Genomic DNA, 19,599 nt, shown 5'->3' with positions numbered 1-19,599 from the left:
ATGAAGCTTACACAATATGCAATATCCTTTTTGGCACCAGGTATGGTACATTGTTTCACATGTCTCTACAATAACGGAAGGGAATATCCGCCAGTTCAACTTGCTCTTTGCTTGATATTCTTACATGCTTATTCTTATTTTATTATGATAGTTTGTACGCAAACATGCTTATTAGTGTAACACTTTTCTTAAATAAATAAAGAATGATATCATAATATGGCAATATTCTAATTTCAACAACATCATTTTTACTTTTATTTGTTACATTGTCTTCATTCTTATACAATGCTCAATATAAAAATTAAATCCAAAGGGGAAAACATGCATCTCCCTTTTTACTATTTTAAGTCCCCTGCTTACCATTGAAGTTAAACAGCTGATTTCCGAGCTAGCTCTATGAATCAAACATCGAATCTGACAGGAATTCCGGCCAAACACTACTTAAATCAATAAAACTTATTAACTGAAACACAATACTAGCCACTGAAACATATAATATATCAACTTTAGATATTTAGAAGCTCAAATACCCACTCCAATTTCAAAATTATCTCTTATTTGTCATTTGTAAATATGACCCTCGCCTATTCGTAACAATACGACCGAAACTGTGTACTTGCTCCTTTACAATGTCTTTCGCTTGAGCGGTATTGGTGCTTATGTAAATATCATCTCCCTAAAGTCAACTGTCAATCGGTTCGTAAAAATATTCCCGTCATACTGTATGTGTATTTGAATTTGCGAAAGAAAATTTTCGCTGAAAGGTCCATTTTGGGGGTCTATACAAATATTCGCCTATTTTTGAATTCGTGGAGATGACTGCCAAAAATTCTAAAATCGCGTAACCACTCTATTTAAGAAAATAAGGGAAATTACTCTTACAAGATTTTGGAATGGTGTAAAATACGGACGAATGCAGACGATGTTACGAGTCAAAGTACACTATATAGCGTTAAGTATTAGTAATTATCTTGGCTGGAGTTCACAGATATTTTTAGCTTGACTATTCGATAAGAACAAGTAGAGCTATTGTTGTCACCCGAGCGTCGGCGTCGGTGTCAGCGTCGGCGTAACCACTTATGTAAAAGTTTTTGTGATACCTAAAATATTTTCAAAGTCCATTGACATATGGCTTTGAAACTTTGCACACTTGTTAACCATCATGACCCTAACCTGTAGACAGGAGGAGGTAACTGTATCAAGCATTTTGACAGAATTATGCCCCTTTTTCGACTTAATTGTACCTTAAAGTTTTTGTTATACCTCAAATATTTTCAAAGTCCATTGACATATAGCTTTGAAACTGTGCACACTTGTTCAAAATCATGACCCAAACCTGTAGACAGGAGGAGGTAACTGTATGAAGTACTTTAACAAAATTATGCCCCTTTTTCGACTTTTAATATACCTAAAAGTTTTTGTAATACCTCAAATATTTTCAATGTCCATTGACATATTGCTTTGAAACCTTGCACACTTGTTTACCATTATAACCTCAACCTGTAGACAGGAGGAAATGACTGTTTCAAGCATTTTGACAGAATTATGCCCCTTTTTCAACTTAGAATTTACATTTAGGTTTGCATACCACCTCAGATATTTTCATATTCTATTGAAACAAGTTGAAATATTATACTCTTCTTTGAGAGCATAAAAGGACTCTCTCCAAGGCCTATAACTGTAACATGGATTTAAAGAAAAATTTTGTCCTTTTGTTATTAACTCAGAAAATTTTACATTATCAAGGCTCTTTTACTATCAAGCATTAAGAATAGTCGAGCGTTGCTGTCCTACCGACAGCTCTTGTTATACCTGTTGTCAAACAATACGCTATTGTACAGAGCAAAGGCATTGTCTGGTGAGCGTCGGCGTCGGTGTCAGCGTCGACGTCGGCGTAACCACTTAATATGTTAAAGTTTTTGTAATACCTAAAAAAATTTAAGTCCATTGACATATGGCTTTTTAACTTTGCACACTTGTTAACCATCATGACCTTAACCTGTAGACAGGAGGAGGTAACTGTATCAAGCATTTTAACAGAATTATGCCCTTTTTGACTTAAATGTAACTTAAAGTTTTTGTTATACCTCAAATATTTTCAAAGTCCATTGACATATGGCTTTGAAACTGTGCACACTTGTTCAAAATCATGACCTCAACCTGTAGACAAGAGGAGGTAACTGTATCAAGCACTTTAACAAAATTATGCCCCTTTTTCGACTTTTAATATACCTTAAAGTTTTTGTAATACCTCAAATATTTTTAAAGTCCATTGACATATGGCTTTGAAACCTTGCACACTTGTTTACCATTATAACCTCAACCTGTAGACAGGAGGAGATGACTGTATCAAGCATTTTGACAGAATTAAGCCCCTTTTTCAACTTAGAATTTACATTAAGGTTTGCATACCACCACAGATATTTTTATATTCTATTGAAACAAGTTGAAATTTTATTCTCTCCTTTGAGAGCATAAACTCTCTTCAAGGCCTATAACTGAAACATGGATTTAAAGAAAAATTTTGTCCTTTTGTTATTAACTCAGAAAATTTTACATTATCAAGGCTCTTTTACTATCAAGCATTAAGAATAGTCGAGCGTTGCTGTCCTACCGACAGCTCTTGTTATACCTGTTGTCAAACAATACGCTATTGTACAGAACAAAGACATTGTCTGGTGAGCGTCGGCGTCGGGGTCAGCGTCGACGTCGGCGTAACCACTTATGTTAAAGTTTTTGTAATAACTAAAATATTTTCAAAGTCCATTGACATATGGCTTTTTAACTTTGCACACTTGTTAACCATCATGACCCTAACCTGTAGACAGGAGGAGGTAACTGTATCAAGCATTTTGATAGAATTATGCCCCTTTTTCGACTTAAATGTACCTTAAAGTTTTTGTTATACCTCAAATATTTTCAAATTCCATTGACATATGGCTTTGAAACTGTGCACACTTGTTCAAAATCATGACCTCAACCTGTAGACAAGAGGAGGTAACTGTATCAAGCACTTTAACAAAATTATGCCCCTTTTTCGACTTTTAATTTACCTTAAAGTTTTTTAATACCTCAAATATTTTCAAAGTCCATTGACATATGGCTTTGAAACCTTGCACACTTGTTTACCATTATAACCTCAACCTGTAGGCAGGAGGAGATAACTTTATTAAGCATTTTGACAGAATTATGCCCCTTTCTCAACTAAGAATTTACATTTAAGTTTGCATACCACCACAGATATTTTCATATTCTATTGAAACAAGTTGAAATTTTATACTCTTCTTTGAGAGCATAAAAGGACTCTCTTCAGGGCCTATAACTGTAACATGGATTTAAAGAAATATTTTGTCCTTTTGTTATTAACTCTTTTACTATCAAGCATTAAGAATAGTCGAGCGTTGCTGTCCTACCGACAGCTCTTGTTATACCTGTTGTCAAACAATACGCTATTGTACAGAAGAAAGGCATTTCCGGTAAGTGGGCAGAGTATGGCAATCCGTTTACGTGCATTAATTTTAACAGTTTTACAAAGTTTTGCACTGCTCTGAATGTTTGTACAATAGTATTGCATCAAGCTAATTGTTTCATAATCTGCGTCATAAACATATGGTACCTTGCAAATTGTCACAAATAAAAGAAATGCAAACATGTATATACAAAAGTTTGTTAAACAATAAGATTGCTTACCATTTCTTTGAAGGTACATTGTACATTTTTATTCATGTACCCAAGATGGACAGACATTAACAGTAGATATACAAAAGAATGATAGATTGCAATTATATGCCCCCCCCCCTTTAGATACATAAAGTATGTATAAAATCGGTTTGCACTCTTACTAATTGTTTTTGCATGTTTGTATATTTCTATCAGTTTTTATTATTTTCATTGTACAATAATATAATAAAGTCTAGCCCATGTGTTATCATGTGCAGGGGTGCAGGGGTGTAGATTGTTACATGTTGGTGGGGATTGACCCAATCACTGTGACCGCCGCACTGCTGGGAGTATTGTGTATGGTAGCACTGGGAGTAGCACATATAAGGTATATAGCTGTACAACGCCATTGAATATGTATTCTATATGTAGAAATAGGCGTTAAATCAAATTTTCAAGTTTCAAGTTTCAAGTTTCTTATATAAGATATCATTTCCAGGTATATTTGTATTCTATCAATTATGTGTGTATAAGTTTTTTTTCTCTCGATCTGCACTCTCATCATTGTCTGATATACATGAATGTTAATAAACGGAAATATTGCATGTTGAATTTTCCGGTAATTGTTAAAGCTATTTGACAGTAACATTATAAAATGAAAAATATCAATACATTTAGAAGTCCTTCGCTCGTTTTGCATTGATGACTTATCTTTGTTACTATACTTGTCGCAAAAATTAATTATACTGGTCAGAATATCTGCAAATTTGCTGGTCTTTGTACAGTCATCAGTCAGTGGGAATTTAAATTGCTTTCTTTCTATACCATCCCATAGTTTGTTGGTGGTTTAACTACACGACGACAACTCATTTTTATTAAGTATAACGAGACATGTCCACTAATCAGTCTACATATCATCCCTAATACTAAGGGTGAGTGGCATTGACTTGCCATGTGCATACTTTGCAAAGATTATGCCTCGGGTGTGCTAGTGGTAAGGATAGGGAGGATTTTGAGAAGTAATGACGCATTTAGATCATTTACAAAAATTCACATAAATATATGTTTTTAAACATTTCAAAGTTTCGACATATCAAAATGTACTAAAATTATGAGTAACTGTAAGTATTTGCTCCAATTTTTCATAGAATATGAGAAAATATTTAAATTACATAATCTTTATTATTGTTTTCTTGTTCGGTCCCTTCACGCACTGTAATATGTTGTACAAAAACGACGTGAGAAATAGTTCTCTTTTCGGGGTGTGGTTGTTATTTTCATAGGTTGTCCGAGCTATCTACCGTACATCAGAGGGGAAACACGTAATGAATAATGTACTCATGTCTTCATATTATTTTTTATTAGAATGAAAAGCATGTGGTTAATAGTTTGCAAATTTACAAAATGAAATGCATATAACCAGTTTAAATAAAACATGTATATATAATAATAGCAATTACAAGTTTAAAAGAACACAATTTTTATTGTAAATTTTCGTATGAGAAATAACTTGCATATTCTCAAGATAAAGTACATAAAATGAAATTAAGATATATTCATGTAAAAACTGATATTTCGGATTTAGTAAAAAGATGGTATTCAGATTAAAATGTTGTCATTTTAATCTTAATTCATTTAAGAAACGTGGCATACTTATAAGCATGTTTGCGTACAAACTATCATAATATAATAAGTATTAGCATATTAGCTTTTCGAACAACACAAAAGACGAACTAGTAGACATTCTCTTCCATAAACAATTAATAATATTCTACTACTACTATTTTCATGACCAAAAAGAATCAGTAATTGTGACGTTACTTTATTTTTGTCTATCTTATGATGAAAATGTTATCATAATGGAATCATTATGCCTGTCATTATTAATACACCATTTTTTTAACAATTAATCATGATCGTAATTACAGAGATTATATATAATATTCGTGTGCGACTATGCTCATAGTTGAGTGACATATGGTGTAAATATTCAGGTCAATTAGAAGGTTCTACACGTCTTCAAGCATTTACGGATCGGGCACGGGACCAATACATATAGACAGCTTGAGTTGTGATGGTGACGAAACTAATATAGAGCAATGTAGATACAGCCAAGAAGTATCATGTACTGATCACAACCGAGATGTTGCTGTCGCCTGCAACAGTACGTGGTGCTTATTCGACTTATTTCTTTACGTTATATACCTTATTCATTTTTGTGCATTTATTTTCAACAGCTTTATTGTTGTACGAAAATTATAACTGTACATAGCTACATACGTGTAAACCAGTTTTCAGAATTGCTCTTAAAGAAAACTAGACATTTTCATTTTTTTATATTGAAATACATTATAGGGTATATATATCGAACGTACAATTTACATTAAATCCACAAACATTAAAAATACAGTGGTTCTCATCTTCTAAAGTTGTTTTGCGATACGCACAAACACAAATTTCTGTAGCAATATCAAAATAAAATATTATAATCAGTTACTATAAGGATATTGTAAATATTTCAAAGCACGTTTATTACTTGTCAATATACGAAACAAAAAAAATTATATGCCATACGTTCTATTAACGATATTCTATACATTTTAAAGCATTAAATTTAACTCTTGTCAATAATCGAAGCAAAAACATATTTAAAGGTATTTTTGTACATAATTAAATGGTTCAGTTTAACATTTTCTTGAGTCTTTGATATGTAAATACAACTTAAATAATATAAGGTAATAAATGTAAGTAAAATATTACTTTCACAACCGTGTTGTTTGTGCCGTTTGGTGGCTGTAAAATGTTTCCCCGTGCATGCAATCAATGTTGTTATATTTTCATCCTCAAGGGATTGTTCGGCGTTCAGTGTTGGTGTCCCCCTCCGTGTCCAGTGTTCTTGTTGCTGGATTGTGTAGGGGTTGGTTCATTGAACGCCGCCTGATTTTACTTACGATATTTCATATACTGTACGTGTATGTCCTAACCAAGAAATTCTTTTTAGAATGGCCGGTGACGATAACAAATACCAGACTTGTTAATGGCACAGGACCTTATGATGGTCGTATAGAGATGTTAGTTAATGGTCAATGGGGAACATTTGACGCGAGATTTGTTGACATGTATGATGCTCGCACGATATGTAACACGCACAATGCAAGGTATGCAATGTGTTGCGCATATATCTTTCTTCCTAGTTAATAATTATATTTTATAAAATCATAGTTTCAAAGCATTATAATCTGAGTTCCATGACCAGATTTACTTCATTTTTTGTTACAAAAGTCACTTAGATTTACAATCCCGGTATACATATATAGCACACAAAAGTTTGTAATCAATAAACAGCCTATAAAATTGCGTAATCCATATTTAGCCCTTTAGAGTTTGTTATCCATAGATAACCCGTTAAAATTTATTTTCAATGAAACTCATACAAATAGTAGTGCAAGTCCTCATGAAAGTTAAAAAACACATCTTTTTTGACTATATTCATTTCTTCTGATTATATCTCTTTCCAAAGGATTAGGAAAAATTGGTATGAACGTAATATACAAGTTAATATACATGTCTCATGAACGGACCTCTGTAATGTTAAAATGACTTTTTCGTATGGCATATAGTGGTGTCACAATTCGTCTGTTTTAGATGATTAGAATCTTAAAGAAGCAGGTTACGTCATTTTGTCATCAAATGAAACAAGTATAGGAAACTGTTTAATTTTATATGACATAATAAAAAGACAAAGAAGTCTGCAAAAGAAAAACAACGAAAAGTGGCGGCGTGACCCAGTGGTGAACGCCTCGAACTACTAATCTAAGGATACTAGTATTCAAAGTTTTGCTGACCGCGTGGGTTCAAACCCCGTCAGGGGCAAGCCGTTGTTTTCTTGAACAAAAAACTTTACATTTATTGCTTAGACCTGGTTGTTCCAGGAACGGATTTGGGAGCGTTTCAATAATTATAGCTTTCAACACAATCGAATTAAACTAAAATTGTATGAACTAAAAGTAAATATTTTAACGAAATGTGACCATTTTTTACTTTATAAAGCATGAAAATGCTACATCGAAATTATATTGAGAACCAAGGTTACAGTTTATAAAGAATGACTAAATCTTTCATGAAATGTAGGTGTAAACTGAATCTGCAAAGTATTAGAATCTAGCTAATGTGGCAAAGAAAATCCATTAGTGTTATTGAAAAAATCTCCGCATATAAGTCAGTATATCGTATGCTTTTGTTGTAAAGGGTTTATGGTAAATAAAGTTATACGCATAATTTTGTATTTTATTTCAAATAAAGTTAACAATATTGTTACGGATATTTAGAAAATCATTTCTGTATTCAAAACGTTTTCGTGTTCTTCATAAGAAGTGAATGAAACGAATTTTCCGTTGCGTATGTTCCTTTTCTGTGCACGCATATTCTCAAAAAATGACACAAACATGTTAAAAGTTTTATTATATGGTAAATATTTCTGAAATAAATATATCAAATGCATTTACAAATTCGTTGAATGATGAGTTTTTGACAATATAACTCACTTTTTTAAATTTTAGTCTAGCAATGTATTTCACGTCTGCAATATATGGACAAGGGACGGGGCCTATATTATCAAAGGAGCTCTACTGTAATAGTGAAAAGAGTCACATAAGCAGGTGTCATGGTTATTCACCATATAGATCTTATTCTTCACATACCTACGATTTATCTATAGCTTGTACAAGTAAGTTATTGCATACAGCTGACTTAAACAAACTTAATTAAATCGATAAATTTGGATATATTGAAATGTTATTGGAAACTTATGTCTATCTTATATACTCGTAAACATTTAAAATGGCATAAGTAAAGCTAAAAAGAAAACTCACATTTTTTAAGGTTACAAGCTTAATGAACTACATGTTAATGGAATGGTTTCATAAAATACGTGTGAAAAAAAGAAAAAAATAGTTATTAAATATACATTGCTCCTGCCAGTAACAAACTTAAGAGTTAGAGTAATGAAACGCATATATTATCGTTTTGTGTTTCAAAAAGCGAATCTCATCTAATAATATATATCTTTATATGCACATGGCCTGCTAGGACTTAGAAATATGAAACGCTTTTTGAAATAAAAAAACAACATTATCATTGACAATATCATTTACAGCATGTGGCTTACCTACAATTTACAACGGAGAACCTGTTTCATTCAACGGAAATGTGTTAACTATTGCTTGCCACACAGGATCACAGCCAAACCAAGTAACGATGACATGCCGTGAAGATAATAACTGGTTTCAGGAACAAAGATGCACTCCATATATTGGTAAACATAACCTTTAAGCATTATTTTATATTTTTCTTAAAAAAATATTTGTTCTTATAGTATAAATTAAAAGTGATAGTTCAGTCTCATTTTTGAAGAAACAAGAAAACAACTTAATTGTTTAAATAAAATGTCACAATTAACGAAAAGTAATACAATATTGTAATTATTTCTAGAACACCCATTACAAATAGAAGACATTGCTCTGCATGGTGGACATAGACCCACCGAAGGACGTGTTGAACTGAAAGTAAACGGGACATGGGGCACGATTTGTGATACAGGTTTTGATTCTGCTGATGCACATGTTATTTGTAATATGTTTGGTTTACAGTAAGTGCGTGTTTATGAAACGTCACTTTTAAATTCATATTTTAATACTTTTATTTTTCTTAATATGTAAAAAGAATTAATAAAAGATAAAGAGATGATAGAAATAATGCTTTTATAATTTTTCAAATTTGAATGATTTCAACATCAGCTCAAAGGTTTTCTAACAAGGCTGACCAAAGGAATCATTTTGATAGCTATGTACCTTCACATCGTTTTGTTTATACACATTATAACATTTTTAACAGATATAAAAGCTTCTTCCTCAAAGCAAGCCATTACAGTAAACTCGGAAGTGGTCCAATTTACATCAGCAACATGGCATGTGATGGCACAGAGTCACATATAAACGAATGCAGTTACGAAATTTCGAATCATTGTACACATTACGATGATGTTGCAGTAGAGTGTACAGGTATTTAAAAGTATAAAACACATCAAGTTCATCCATGCTTTTCCAAAGCCACAACATGAGTTACAGGATACATTCTGTAATAAGTGGTCGTGTTAGATAAAAGTCTTAGATCTTAAGATAAAGAAGAGCTAAATCTAGCTAGCAAACCGAACGCATCGTGCTTGATGAAAGAAAAGAATTTGACAAGAAGCATTTGAAACACCTCTTAAAAGTCCAAGACTATTGCGTCTCTGAACAAGCTGCGTTCTGGATCAGATCATTCTTTATTGCCTTGATGTGAATGGTAATGATCAGATCAAATGGCAGTCATATCGATCAATATCTAGTCATCTCAAATGTTCCTCAAGGGTCAGTCCACTTCTATTCCCCCACCCTTCAATAGATAACTTAATAAAGCAGTCACTTCCTAGGTACGACTATATTTCGATCCTTGCGGATTATTCAGCACGACATTATTGTTGTTTATACATTATTGTTGGTAGTTAACAATTTAAGCTGTGCAACTTGGGATGCTCCTTATTGATTCCATTTCCCATTGAAGCGTGTAGGCAGAAGTAAATCGTCTCTTACATGCAATCGGAGATTCAGAGATATCATATATCTGAGTTTTGAAGATCATTCATTGACTTTAACCTTAATTCTGTGTTTGTGGTCATTTTAGTTATTTCACTTTTTTGTAGTTGAATGCTTCCAGTATTCCTTAGATCTACGTGAATAATTGTTAATTACCTTTTGCATATATTCCCCGCTTCTCTAATTGTGTTTTGATGTCTTATTTGCGTAATTCAGACTCCATAACTTCTGATCCGCTGCCAAATTCCGGTTTATTCAGGTCATTAACTTGGAACCATACATCATTTTCACTGAATGCCACTTATGTGTCAAATTGAAAAGTCTATAATCACTCACGCATTGACACATTTTCAATCTTTTCTGAATAAAAAATTTTTACCAACACATGTTCAAATGTTGAAAAGTACTTAATTCGGTGCCAGGGATTATGGGCAGCAGCTTTCACTTACCATTCAATTAATGTCTATGAACAGACCCTGCAACATTTTCAATTAAGCCGTTATGTAGTTTCTTTAGGAACTGTTTAATTTTATATTAGTTTCACTGGTCGTTTACGAACCCTTCTCAGTGTGCCTTAGATATAAAATATACAAACTGTTAATTCGCCTCCATAATAAAACCTAGTGTTAAACATGCTTAGTTATAACAGTTATGATTCAGTTTAAACAATGACTTCAAAAAAAAAATTCTAAAGATATTGTTATGGTGAAACATTTACTCCTCCAACAATCGCTTTTATTGACTTGTTCATTATATCTTTTAACAGTCATGCATTATATAAGTCAAAGCATTCTTGAAATATGTTTGCTTCTAAAATGCAAAACCCCAGTTTTGAAATATAAACATGAATATTAAAATAAAAAACTTTAATATTTGACTATATATTGGTATAACATGTCTTATTTTGTATGACATGTCTAAACCAGATAGCAGATATCTAACAACATTTATATTTCAAAAAAAAATTCAGTTTCAGATAGACTAAATATTTGTACCAAATGGATGTTATATTGGAAACTTCAGCCCTACATCTTAATTGCGTACATATACAGCTTTGAATACGAATCAACTTTCCCTGATAATGTATATTTTTTTAGAAAAGCTTGCCCCTACATGCACTACCAACAAAATAGTCTCTTTTGCAAGAGAAATCAAATAGTAATGACTAAAGTATGCATAACATATGGATCTCCGATTTTATGTTAATTTCAACAATTGAAACAATTATTTAAAGGGACTCCACTGAGGTTTTTTCACATGATGAGACTAAAAATGTTTTTTCCAGGTAAATGTACCATTTGATGTAGATGTAGACGACGAATCTTTGTGCAAACTTTCAGATCATTCGCGCACTTCGTTTTTCCAGGGTAATTATTCAAATTGTAAACAAATGACCCAAAATGAAAAGCGTTAAAACGCTTTTCACTCAAATAAGGCTAAGAAAAGCATAAAACTACGATTTTCGATTTATTTTAAAGTATATTTCTTAACTATCTTTGCATATATTTCTGTTTAAAGCGCGCCAGCTCATTTATGTAAGAAATTCTAATGTTATGTTTTTAGGCTTTTAAACCTCAGTGGAGTCCCTTTAAAATTAATATTTAATTCAAAGAATATTAAATTTTCTAAATGGTTTTCACCACAGCCGTGTAAATGGATAAACTTGACACACATTATTGTAATAAAGTACATAAAGAAATGCACAATATACTATTGATACTTCTCTGATGATTAGACAATAACCAATAACCAATATCCACTCTACCCTTCTATATTTTATTTAATTATATATGTTTGAAATTCATTATATATACCCATCAATATTTTTAACACGCTAAAGAACCAATAAATTATCTAAAAGTATAAAATTTAGACAGTTTCAAAAAATGAGAAAACTTCAATAAAAACTCCAATAAAATCAAAAAATAATTTTACGGGACGATAGATGTGTACATCTGACAGGTTATTTGTGTTTTGAACATCTTCACTTTTTCATCATTAAATTTACAACTGCATGTTAAGGTTATGAAAAGAGTCAAGAACAATTCATTTGTTTCTTTAGATCATTCTGTATAACATTAATTCTAATTAACCATGAATGAGTTGCTGAATAGGTGCTGTAAAATATATTTATGTTACATTAAACATATTGAAAGATTATTTCCTAGGTTACGACTAGATTATTTAGCGATAAAAAAGTTTATATAAATTCATTTTAGTTTGATTGTGTTAGAAGCTGTAAGCATATTGAAACACTCTCAAATCCGTTCCTTGAACAAACCAGTACTAAGCAATGAATGTAAAGTTTTTTGCTCTAAGAAACAACGGCACATGACAGGGTTTGAACCCAGCAATTCTTAGAATACTAGTTGCTAGAGGTGTAACGATTCATCGATGCATCGATGCATCGCGATCTGCCTTGTCCCCGATGTATGCATCGTAATGAAATTACAAATTCCAATATATTGCGATGCAATACATATTTCACCTCCCGATGTATCGATACAGCGGGAAGGTATCGCAATACACTAACAATATCTTCCAGGAATATAAGGACAAACGTATTTTTTGAAAGACCGAAGAAAGAAAAATAGCTCGGATGAAAACAATAAACGAGCGCGACTATTATCATACCATCGTTGTCATCTCGTTTCCCCATGTCCGCAATCATTTAACGGTTACTAACCAAGTTTTATCAATTCCATGTAAATGGGCTGGTGTTCTTTGAACTTGTTTATAATAAAAACATAATTAGAGATCTGTGCGATTTCAAGAAAAAACAACCTACAAACATGAATTTGTAATTTTATTTTGTAGCACTTAAATGTCGGATTAAAATAGTGATGATGACAACATCCCCATGTGATATTCGTCACGTATTTATACTTTCATTTCCGTTGACATCATTTTCCCGTAAAAAAAAACAACAAAGCAAACAAACAAACAGAAAACATGAAGACTGCAAAATATGTAGACGGGGAAATTACAGTCAATCCTCCCTGGTCATATCAGTCACGAGTTTTGGGAACATTGTAGTTTTTGGGGAACCATCAGACAGTGTTGTATAATGTGGAAGACAGGACGTGGAGTGTTTGCAAAATTACTCTGGGGTTGAGCACAAATCTTTCGAGAAAACTGAGACTGAAACTTATAAACTGTCATTTTCACAGTTGTTGACCTAATTGTAGATCACTTGTTACTATTTTTTTTTCACAAGAAAAATCTTTATTGGTGTATTGTAAGACTGAAATTGTTAAACTGCCATATTTACAGTAGTGGACTTTAGCGTTAGAATAGCAAGTAGATATCAATTTGCTGTTATGGTTTAATTAAAAATACCTTTAATCCTCAAGTAATCAGAAAAGTAAATTGTTAAAAGATCAAAATCGGAAACCAAGTTATAACAACAAGTTAAAGAGTTTATTTTTTTGTTATTGTAATAGTTTTATATTATATTTGTAATTATGCTGTAAACAAATGGCCAATTTTTTATATACTAAGTCTAAAAGTCAGTATCGTGATACGTATCGCATCGCAACATAAGAATCGCAATATGCATCGCATTTCTTCAAAGTATGCAATACATATCGTGAATCGCATCGTTTTGAAAAGCAAATATCGTGATATGTATCGTGACAGAAAAAAATGGCAATGCACAGCCCTACTAGTTGCAATCCATAGATTACTAGTCCGGCGCATCACGCCCCCACTAAGTAAATAAATTATAATACGTTATTTCTTTAGTTGTTTCTAGTTAAGTAAAAAATCTTCAATCCTTTTTATTAGGTGTCTTAAAATTCGTACTATAAAAAATGATTATTTGAACTCCTAATTTTCAATATCGTGACAATTTTTGTATAGTACGTAAATACTTAAGAAATTTCCGAAAAAGTACCCACCGATTTTCTTTTTGTGGATGCGCTTATATAAAGGGTTTTTACAAAAGAAAATGTTATTTTGTTTGATTTTACTTATACCACTTTATTTCATGGTTTTTAGTGAATTTCTGATTTTTCTGTGAAAACTTTTTTAGACAATTTTAACTGTAAAATTACACACTTAAATGTGTAGACTGCTCTTTAAGAATTGCCCCCTCACTTTTATTTATGCTTATATTTTCGACATATCTAGGGCTGTTTTGAGCAAAACAAAGCTGAAATCGTTAAATAACTCAATTTCCAAAGGTTATTAAACAGATAAAACTTATTTTCAAATCACAGAAGTCGTATCTATTGATTCGTCTCTACGTTTTGATTTTATTCATCACAGTCTGCTGATATTTTTCAATCACTATGCAAAACTGCACCTGATGACATTTTTGCATATTTTAAGTATTCTATGAGCAATAAATGAACACTGTGTAAATGCAATGACAGTCATCTGCCAAAAAGATAAGTAAATAAGCCAGCGCTTGTAAGACAACCTTTTAAAAATATTCTATATTTATGCTTTTTTCAAATTTTTAGTTGCTTCTTAAATGTATACACATATGTCAACAATCTATTATTGTCTGTAACAATCCGCGAAGAAATGTTCTTATGAAAGATGTTAAATATCAAACCCTATGGGAATTCCTTTCGAATCAAAGGCATTTTATTCTTCCCTTGCATGAAATAAACAACTTTTAACAATGGTGGTCGTGATAGTTTTGCACGGTATGACTTTTTCATCTTCTAGAAATGTTAAGTTTAATGATTGAAACAGGGGATAATTCATATCTTTTGTTAGCTATAATTATCATCGCCATTTAACTTACTTGACTTACTCGTATTAACTTCTGTGCTGAAGATTTCCTGTATTTATGAAAATTGGTATGAAATTGGCTGTATATAACTCCAAAAAGAGTTTTCTCACTCGTTGCATTATGGCTTTGAAAGTTTACTCGATGAAAAAATTCATCTTACACTAAAACAAATAACAAAAAATAACAAATAACTTCTATGTTCTCTTTTTAACCGTTGTTCTTATTCATACTTTATTAAAGTTTTTATCATAAACTAAAGTTATGAAACACAGAAATGACTAAAATTTTTAAAACGAAAATCAAATTTTTAAATATTTGAGGTGATTTTTATAGTTCCCGTCAGAATCAGTATTTACGCAACTAAGCAATACTAAATAAGATGCTAATTTTTCATCAATTTAAATTTTTAGGGTACCATTTAAACATCACGGGCGTCAGACTGGCAGGAACAAATGGACCATATCATGGTAGAGTTGAGATAAAGGTCAATGAGACATGGGGAACTGTTTGCCAGTCGTACTTTTACTCTAGTGAGGCAAGATTTGTATGCAATTTGCTTGGGCTCACGTACGTATTACATCGCCATTCATAATATGCATTTTACTTTCGTTTCGTATTTTCAAGATAGGTAAATAGCCTTAATTCAGTCAGAGTATTTATATAAACAAAAGACATTGCACTTATTATTTCTTTTCAAAAACGAAAACAATATATTTTTTGTTTTTTGAATTTGATATTTTAAAAGATATGAATCAGTATAAAGTTATAAACATCATTTATTCAAAAGATATAATATATTTTCTAATACTGGCAATGCCGAATATTATCACTATAATATTCTCTTAGCTCTGTATCTTATTTCACATTAAGTAATTACACACCGTCTTTATGAAATGATACATTGTTATCAAACAATCCTTTCTAATAACTCATTTTCTCAAAAAAAGTCTGTAATATAATCGATAAAGATGATTTTCTATAATCGATAAAGATAACTTCTATTCATTTATTCCATTCTTTAAAGTGCTCGTCTTTCTATATTCTTTACTTGTAGATATAAATCACACTTCTATAATGCCTACTACGGCCAGGGGAGTGGACCAATTCATATAGACCGATTGGATTGTTCCTCATCATATACAAGTTTTGACCAATGTCGATATTCCATAGATAACTTCTATAACTGCGGTCATAATTCGGACGTGTCAGTCATGTGTTACGGTAAAAATATAACAACATATTTGTTTTATTGATTTCTTAAAGAATCGAAATAAAACTAATTAACACAACAAGACATAAACTCTTAACAAAAACAGCTCCCATCGTTTGCCACAAAAAAAAAGTTATTCCATAAGAGACGACGCCGTTCACGGCCGTCGCAAATTATGAATGTATAGATGTTTAAATGAACAAAAACATTTATGATAAACGTATATGTTCCCGATATTTAGCAAAATCGGATTACTTGAGCTGCAAAAATCATTTAAGAGTTATTATTCTAAGCACATTAGCTTGGCATACATATATATTTTTATGAAATGACATTTAAAAGATCTCTCTTCCAGTTGATCCAGCTTATTATAACAATAAGAATTCATTTCTACATCAGATTAATACATTGTATCATTTAAGGACCAGTATTAAATATAACTGATGCTAGACTGGTGAATGGTACAAGTGTTAACGACGGGCGAGCTGAAATCAAAGTAAACGATACATGGGGCACTATTTGTGATACAAACTTTGATATTCACGCTGCAGATTTATTCTGTAGGCTAATTGGCCTTAGGTAATTTATAAGTGAAGACACATTTTTATATTTCATATTGTCAAGTATATCGAATCGTGCATATAATTGTTATATTCACTGAAATACAATACGTTTTAAAGGAACACATATAATAAACTATACTTTAGTGATCAAGTCGGGCATTTCATATGAATTTATTGCAATCAGATTATTTTATATGAAGGTCAACAATACTTTAAAACAATACTTTGCTTGTCAAAACATTTCTTAAATAATTAGATAATTTGCAAACATTTTTAATAGCGTTACGTTTACACTTATCTTTGTTAAAACCAGCACATAGGTAAAGTGCATGCTTTTGCCAATAAACATATCGAATAACTTGTTTGATAACGTAAAACACAGAACTTATTATCATGAAATATGGAAAAACACCAATATCTTGCTTGAATCAACTGACTTGCAATTTATATTCGATTAACAATTTCATATATCTTAAATAAACTTGACATGTTTGTCGCAACAAATACAATACTCATAAACGTTTTGTATCATAAATTGGCAACATTTCATCGCAATCAATAAGTTTATTTAACATTTCATTTGAACTTTCACATCGGTTATGTATCCAGCATATGACTGTGTGCCTTTGATTAATTTGTATATGACAGGGCAGCCCAGTACTTCACAGGAGCTTTTTATGGAGAAGGCAGTGGTCCTGTGTTTATTGATCAACTTTTCTGCGACAATTACGATTATACCCTGAGTGACTGTAAATATTTGTTTTTGAATGAATGTAGTCATGCTAGAGATATCTCTGTTGTTTGCAACGGTAAATCACTTTGTAAAACTTTTTTGTCTCATAGAATATTTATTTTGAAAGTATGCTCGCTTGAATATTTATACATGCATGTTTGTTGATTTTATTTCGCTCAAAGCTACATCCTATGGTACTAATAAGTCATCTATTAATCTTATAGAATAATGTAGAATGCATTAATAAGAGAATTGCTTTTTCTTTTTATTTCGTATCAGTAGCCTTATATTATACTTGTCTCTTGAACAGAATGTGGACAACCGGATATATTTTTCTGGGGTGTTGATTTTTTCACTTATAATGACACGAGTCTGTTTGCGGATTGCTCATACTACAAGACTTACGTCGGAAAACTAAAACTTACCTGTAACAATCAAACACAAGAGTGGGTTACAGAAGGGGAGTGTCAAGAGTACAGTATGTATAATTTAACGTTTTATAAAAATGAAAAATTTAAAGTAAAATAATTAAGTAAATGTGACAGTGTTTTATAAGGTTAAAATTAATAATATAATTAATCAATGTATAAATACAAAGATCATGAAGAGAAAGCGACGTTTCAAGAACACATACCCCGTCAGCATCTAGTCGCACAGGAGCATCGCAGACACATTAGTTGAGACACATGATCTAACATATTCAGGTTTATATATATTCAAATATTGCACTTAAAACTTTTTAAAATGTATTTCAGCAAATATCAGCAAATGTAAGATTCGTTCATAGAAATGAGCGATTTACAATACTAATTTGAACCAAGCAATAAATTAAGATTGTGCAGGAGCAACAAACAGAGGCACGTGACGGTCAACAAAGCAAAATCGAATATATTGCCGTTTAATTTTAAACCATAGACTTTACTCGCTTGGTAATTCTGGTTTACGGCTAGCTAACAACTAGAACAGCATGACCGACCGTGTCAAATGAACGTTTATTTGTTTAAAAATGTATACCGACTTTTTCAGGTGCATTTGTTTGCCACTAAATGCACATCTATTTCAACATTATGTATTATGCCAATTCTATACAGATTTTCCGCTGGATATCACTGATGTGCGGCTTGTTGACGGACCAAATACAACAGCTGGTAGGGTCGAGATTAGGTCTTTAGATACATGGGGAACGATATGTGATGATGCTTTCGGAATAAAGGAAGCCCATGTTGTATGTCGAATGCTAGGATACGCGTAAGACGATTCTAAACTATAATTTGTCCGAACATGGCATAAACATATTCTTTTTCCTAATATTTTTCGTTAATACTTTAATTGTTATACGAGATTTAACAGCATGCATGCATAATTCAATTATGTTTAAATTACTTTAAGTCTGGTGCCTGTATAAAGAGTTTTGTTTTAAAAGTCACTGTTAAATTATAACAGCAGTTCAAACCATTATAAGAAGAAAAAAGACAATACCACTTAATCGAATGTTAACCACAGTACTTAATAATAAAATATGATTTAAATTTACAGATTCAACAAGCTTATAAATCTTAACGAATCAATGACTAACAACAGCGATGTCAAGAGCTGAAAAAACTGAAACTATACGTGTCTCCTTATAACTTTTATTTTTTCGTTGTTATATTTTTGGCAGTTTGAGATTGTTGCTACCAAAACTTTTAGTGTAGAAGAATGAGTACTTCTTAATTCGGTGACAGTTGGCGTTATAATACTTTTTTATATACCGCCTCCGTGGTCGAGGGGTTAGAGTCGATGACTTCTAATCCAGTTACCTCTCTGGCGTGGGTTTGATCCCCGGGAGATGCTTTGGTAGTTTAGCATGGAGGAGTGTAGTCTTGTACTGGTGTAACTCTCAAGGAACGATGGTTAGGAAACTACCCGCCTATATGACTAAAATACTGTTGGGAAAAGGCGTAAAATGAAACAAACAAACAAAATAGAGATAGAAATGTTTTATTGCTATGGGCGATATCTTTTCCCAGAATATTAGGCCATTGCAAATGGTATCATTTCATCATTCAATAGCAATT

At 31.9% G+C, this 19,599-nt stretch overlaps 1 protein-coding gene across 1 annotated transcript in view; it reads left to right on the top strand.

Moving 5' to 3' along the window:
• Positions 1-5,636: 5,636 nt before the first annotated feature.
• LOC132728362 (uncharacterized) overlaps positions 5,637-19,599 on the top strand; it is a gene marked incomplete at its 3' end in the record, with an annotated part of 44,141 nt that continues 30,178 nt past the window's right edge. Inside the window, 12 exon segments of the mRNA XM_060714019.1 lie at positions 5,637-5,824; positions 6,662-6,818; positions 8,220-8,386; positions 8,816-8,974; positions 9,151-9,307; positions 9,553-9,719; positions 15,447-15,603; positions 16,091-16,257; positions 16,669-16,825; positions 17,458-17,618; positions 17,853-18,020; positions 18,634-18,790. Coding sequence (XP_060570002.1) covers positions 6,730-6,818; positions 8,220-8,386; positions 8,816-8,974; positions 9,151-9,307; positions 9,553-9,719; positions 15,447-15,603; positions 16,091-16,257; positions 16,669-16,825; positions 17,458-17,618; positions 17,853-18,020; positions 18,634-18,790 — 1,706 coding nt within the window.

The sequence above is a fragment of the Ruditapes philippinarum genome, unplaced genomic scaffold (assembly GCF_026571515.1).
Source record: "Ruditapes philippinarum isolate M1 unplaced genomic scaffold, ASM2657151v2 ctg21145_1_1_1_1, whole genome shotgun sequence".
NCBI lineage: Eukaryota > Metazoa > Mollusca > Bivalvia > Venerida > Veneridae > Ruditapes > Ruditapes philippinarum.
The sequence above is the reverse complement of the archived record's forward strand: the minus strand, read 5'-3'. Positions and strand labels throughout refer to the sequence as shown.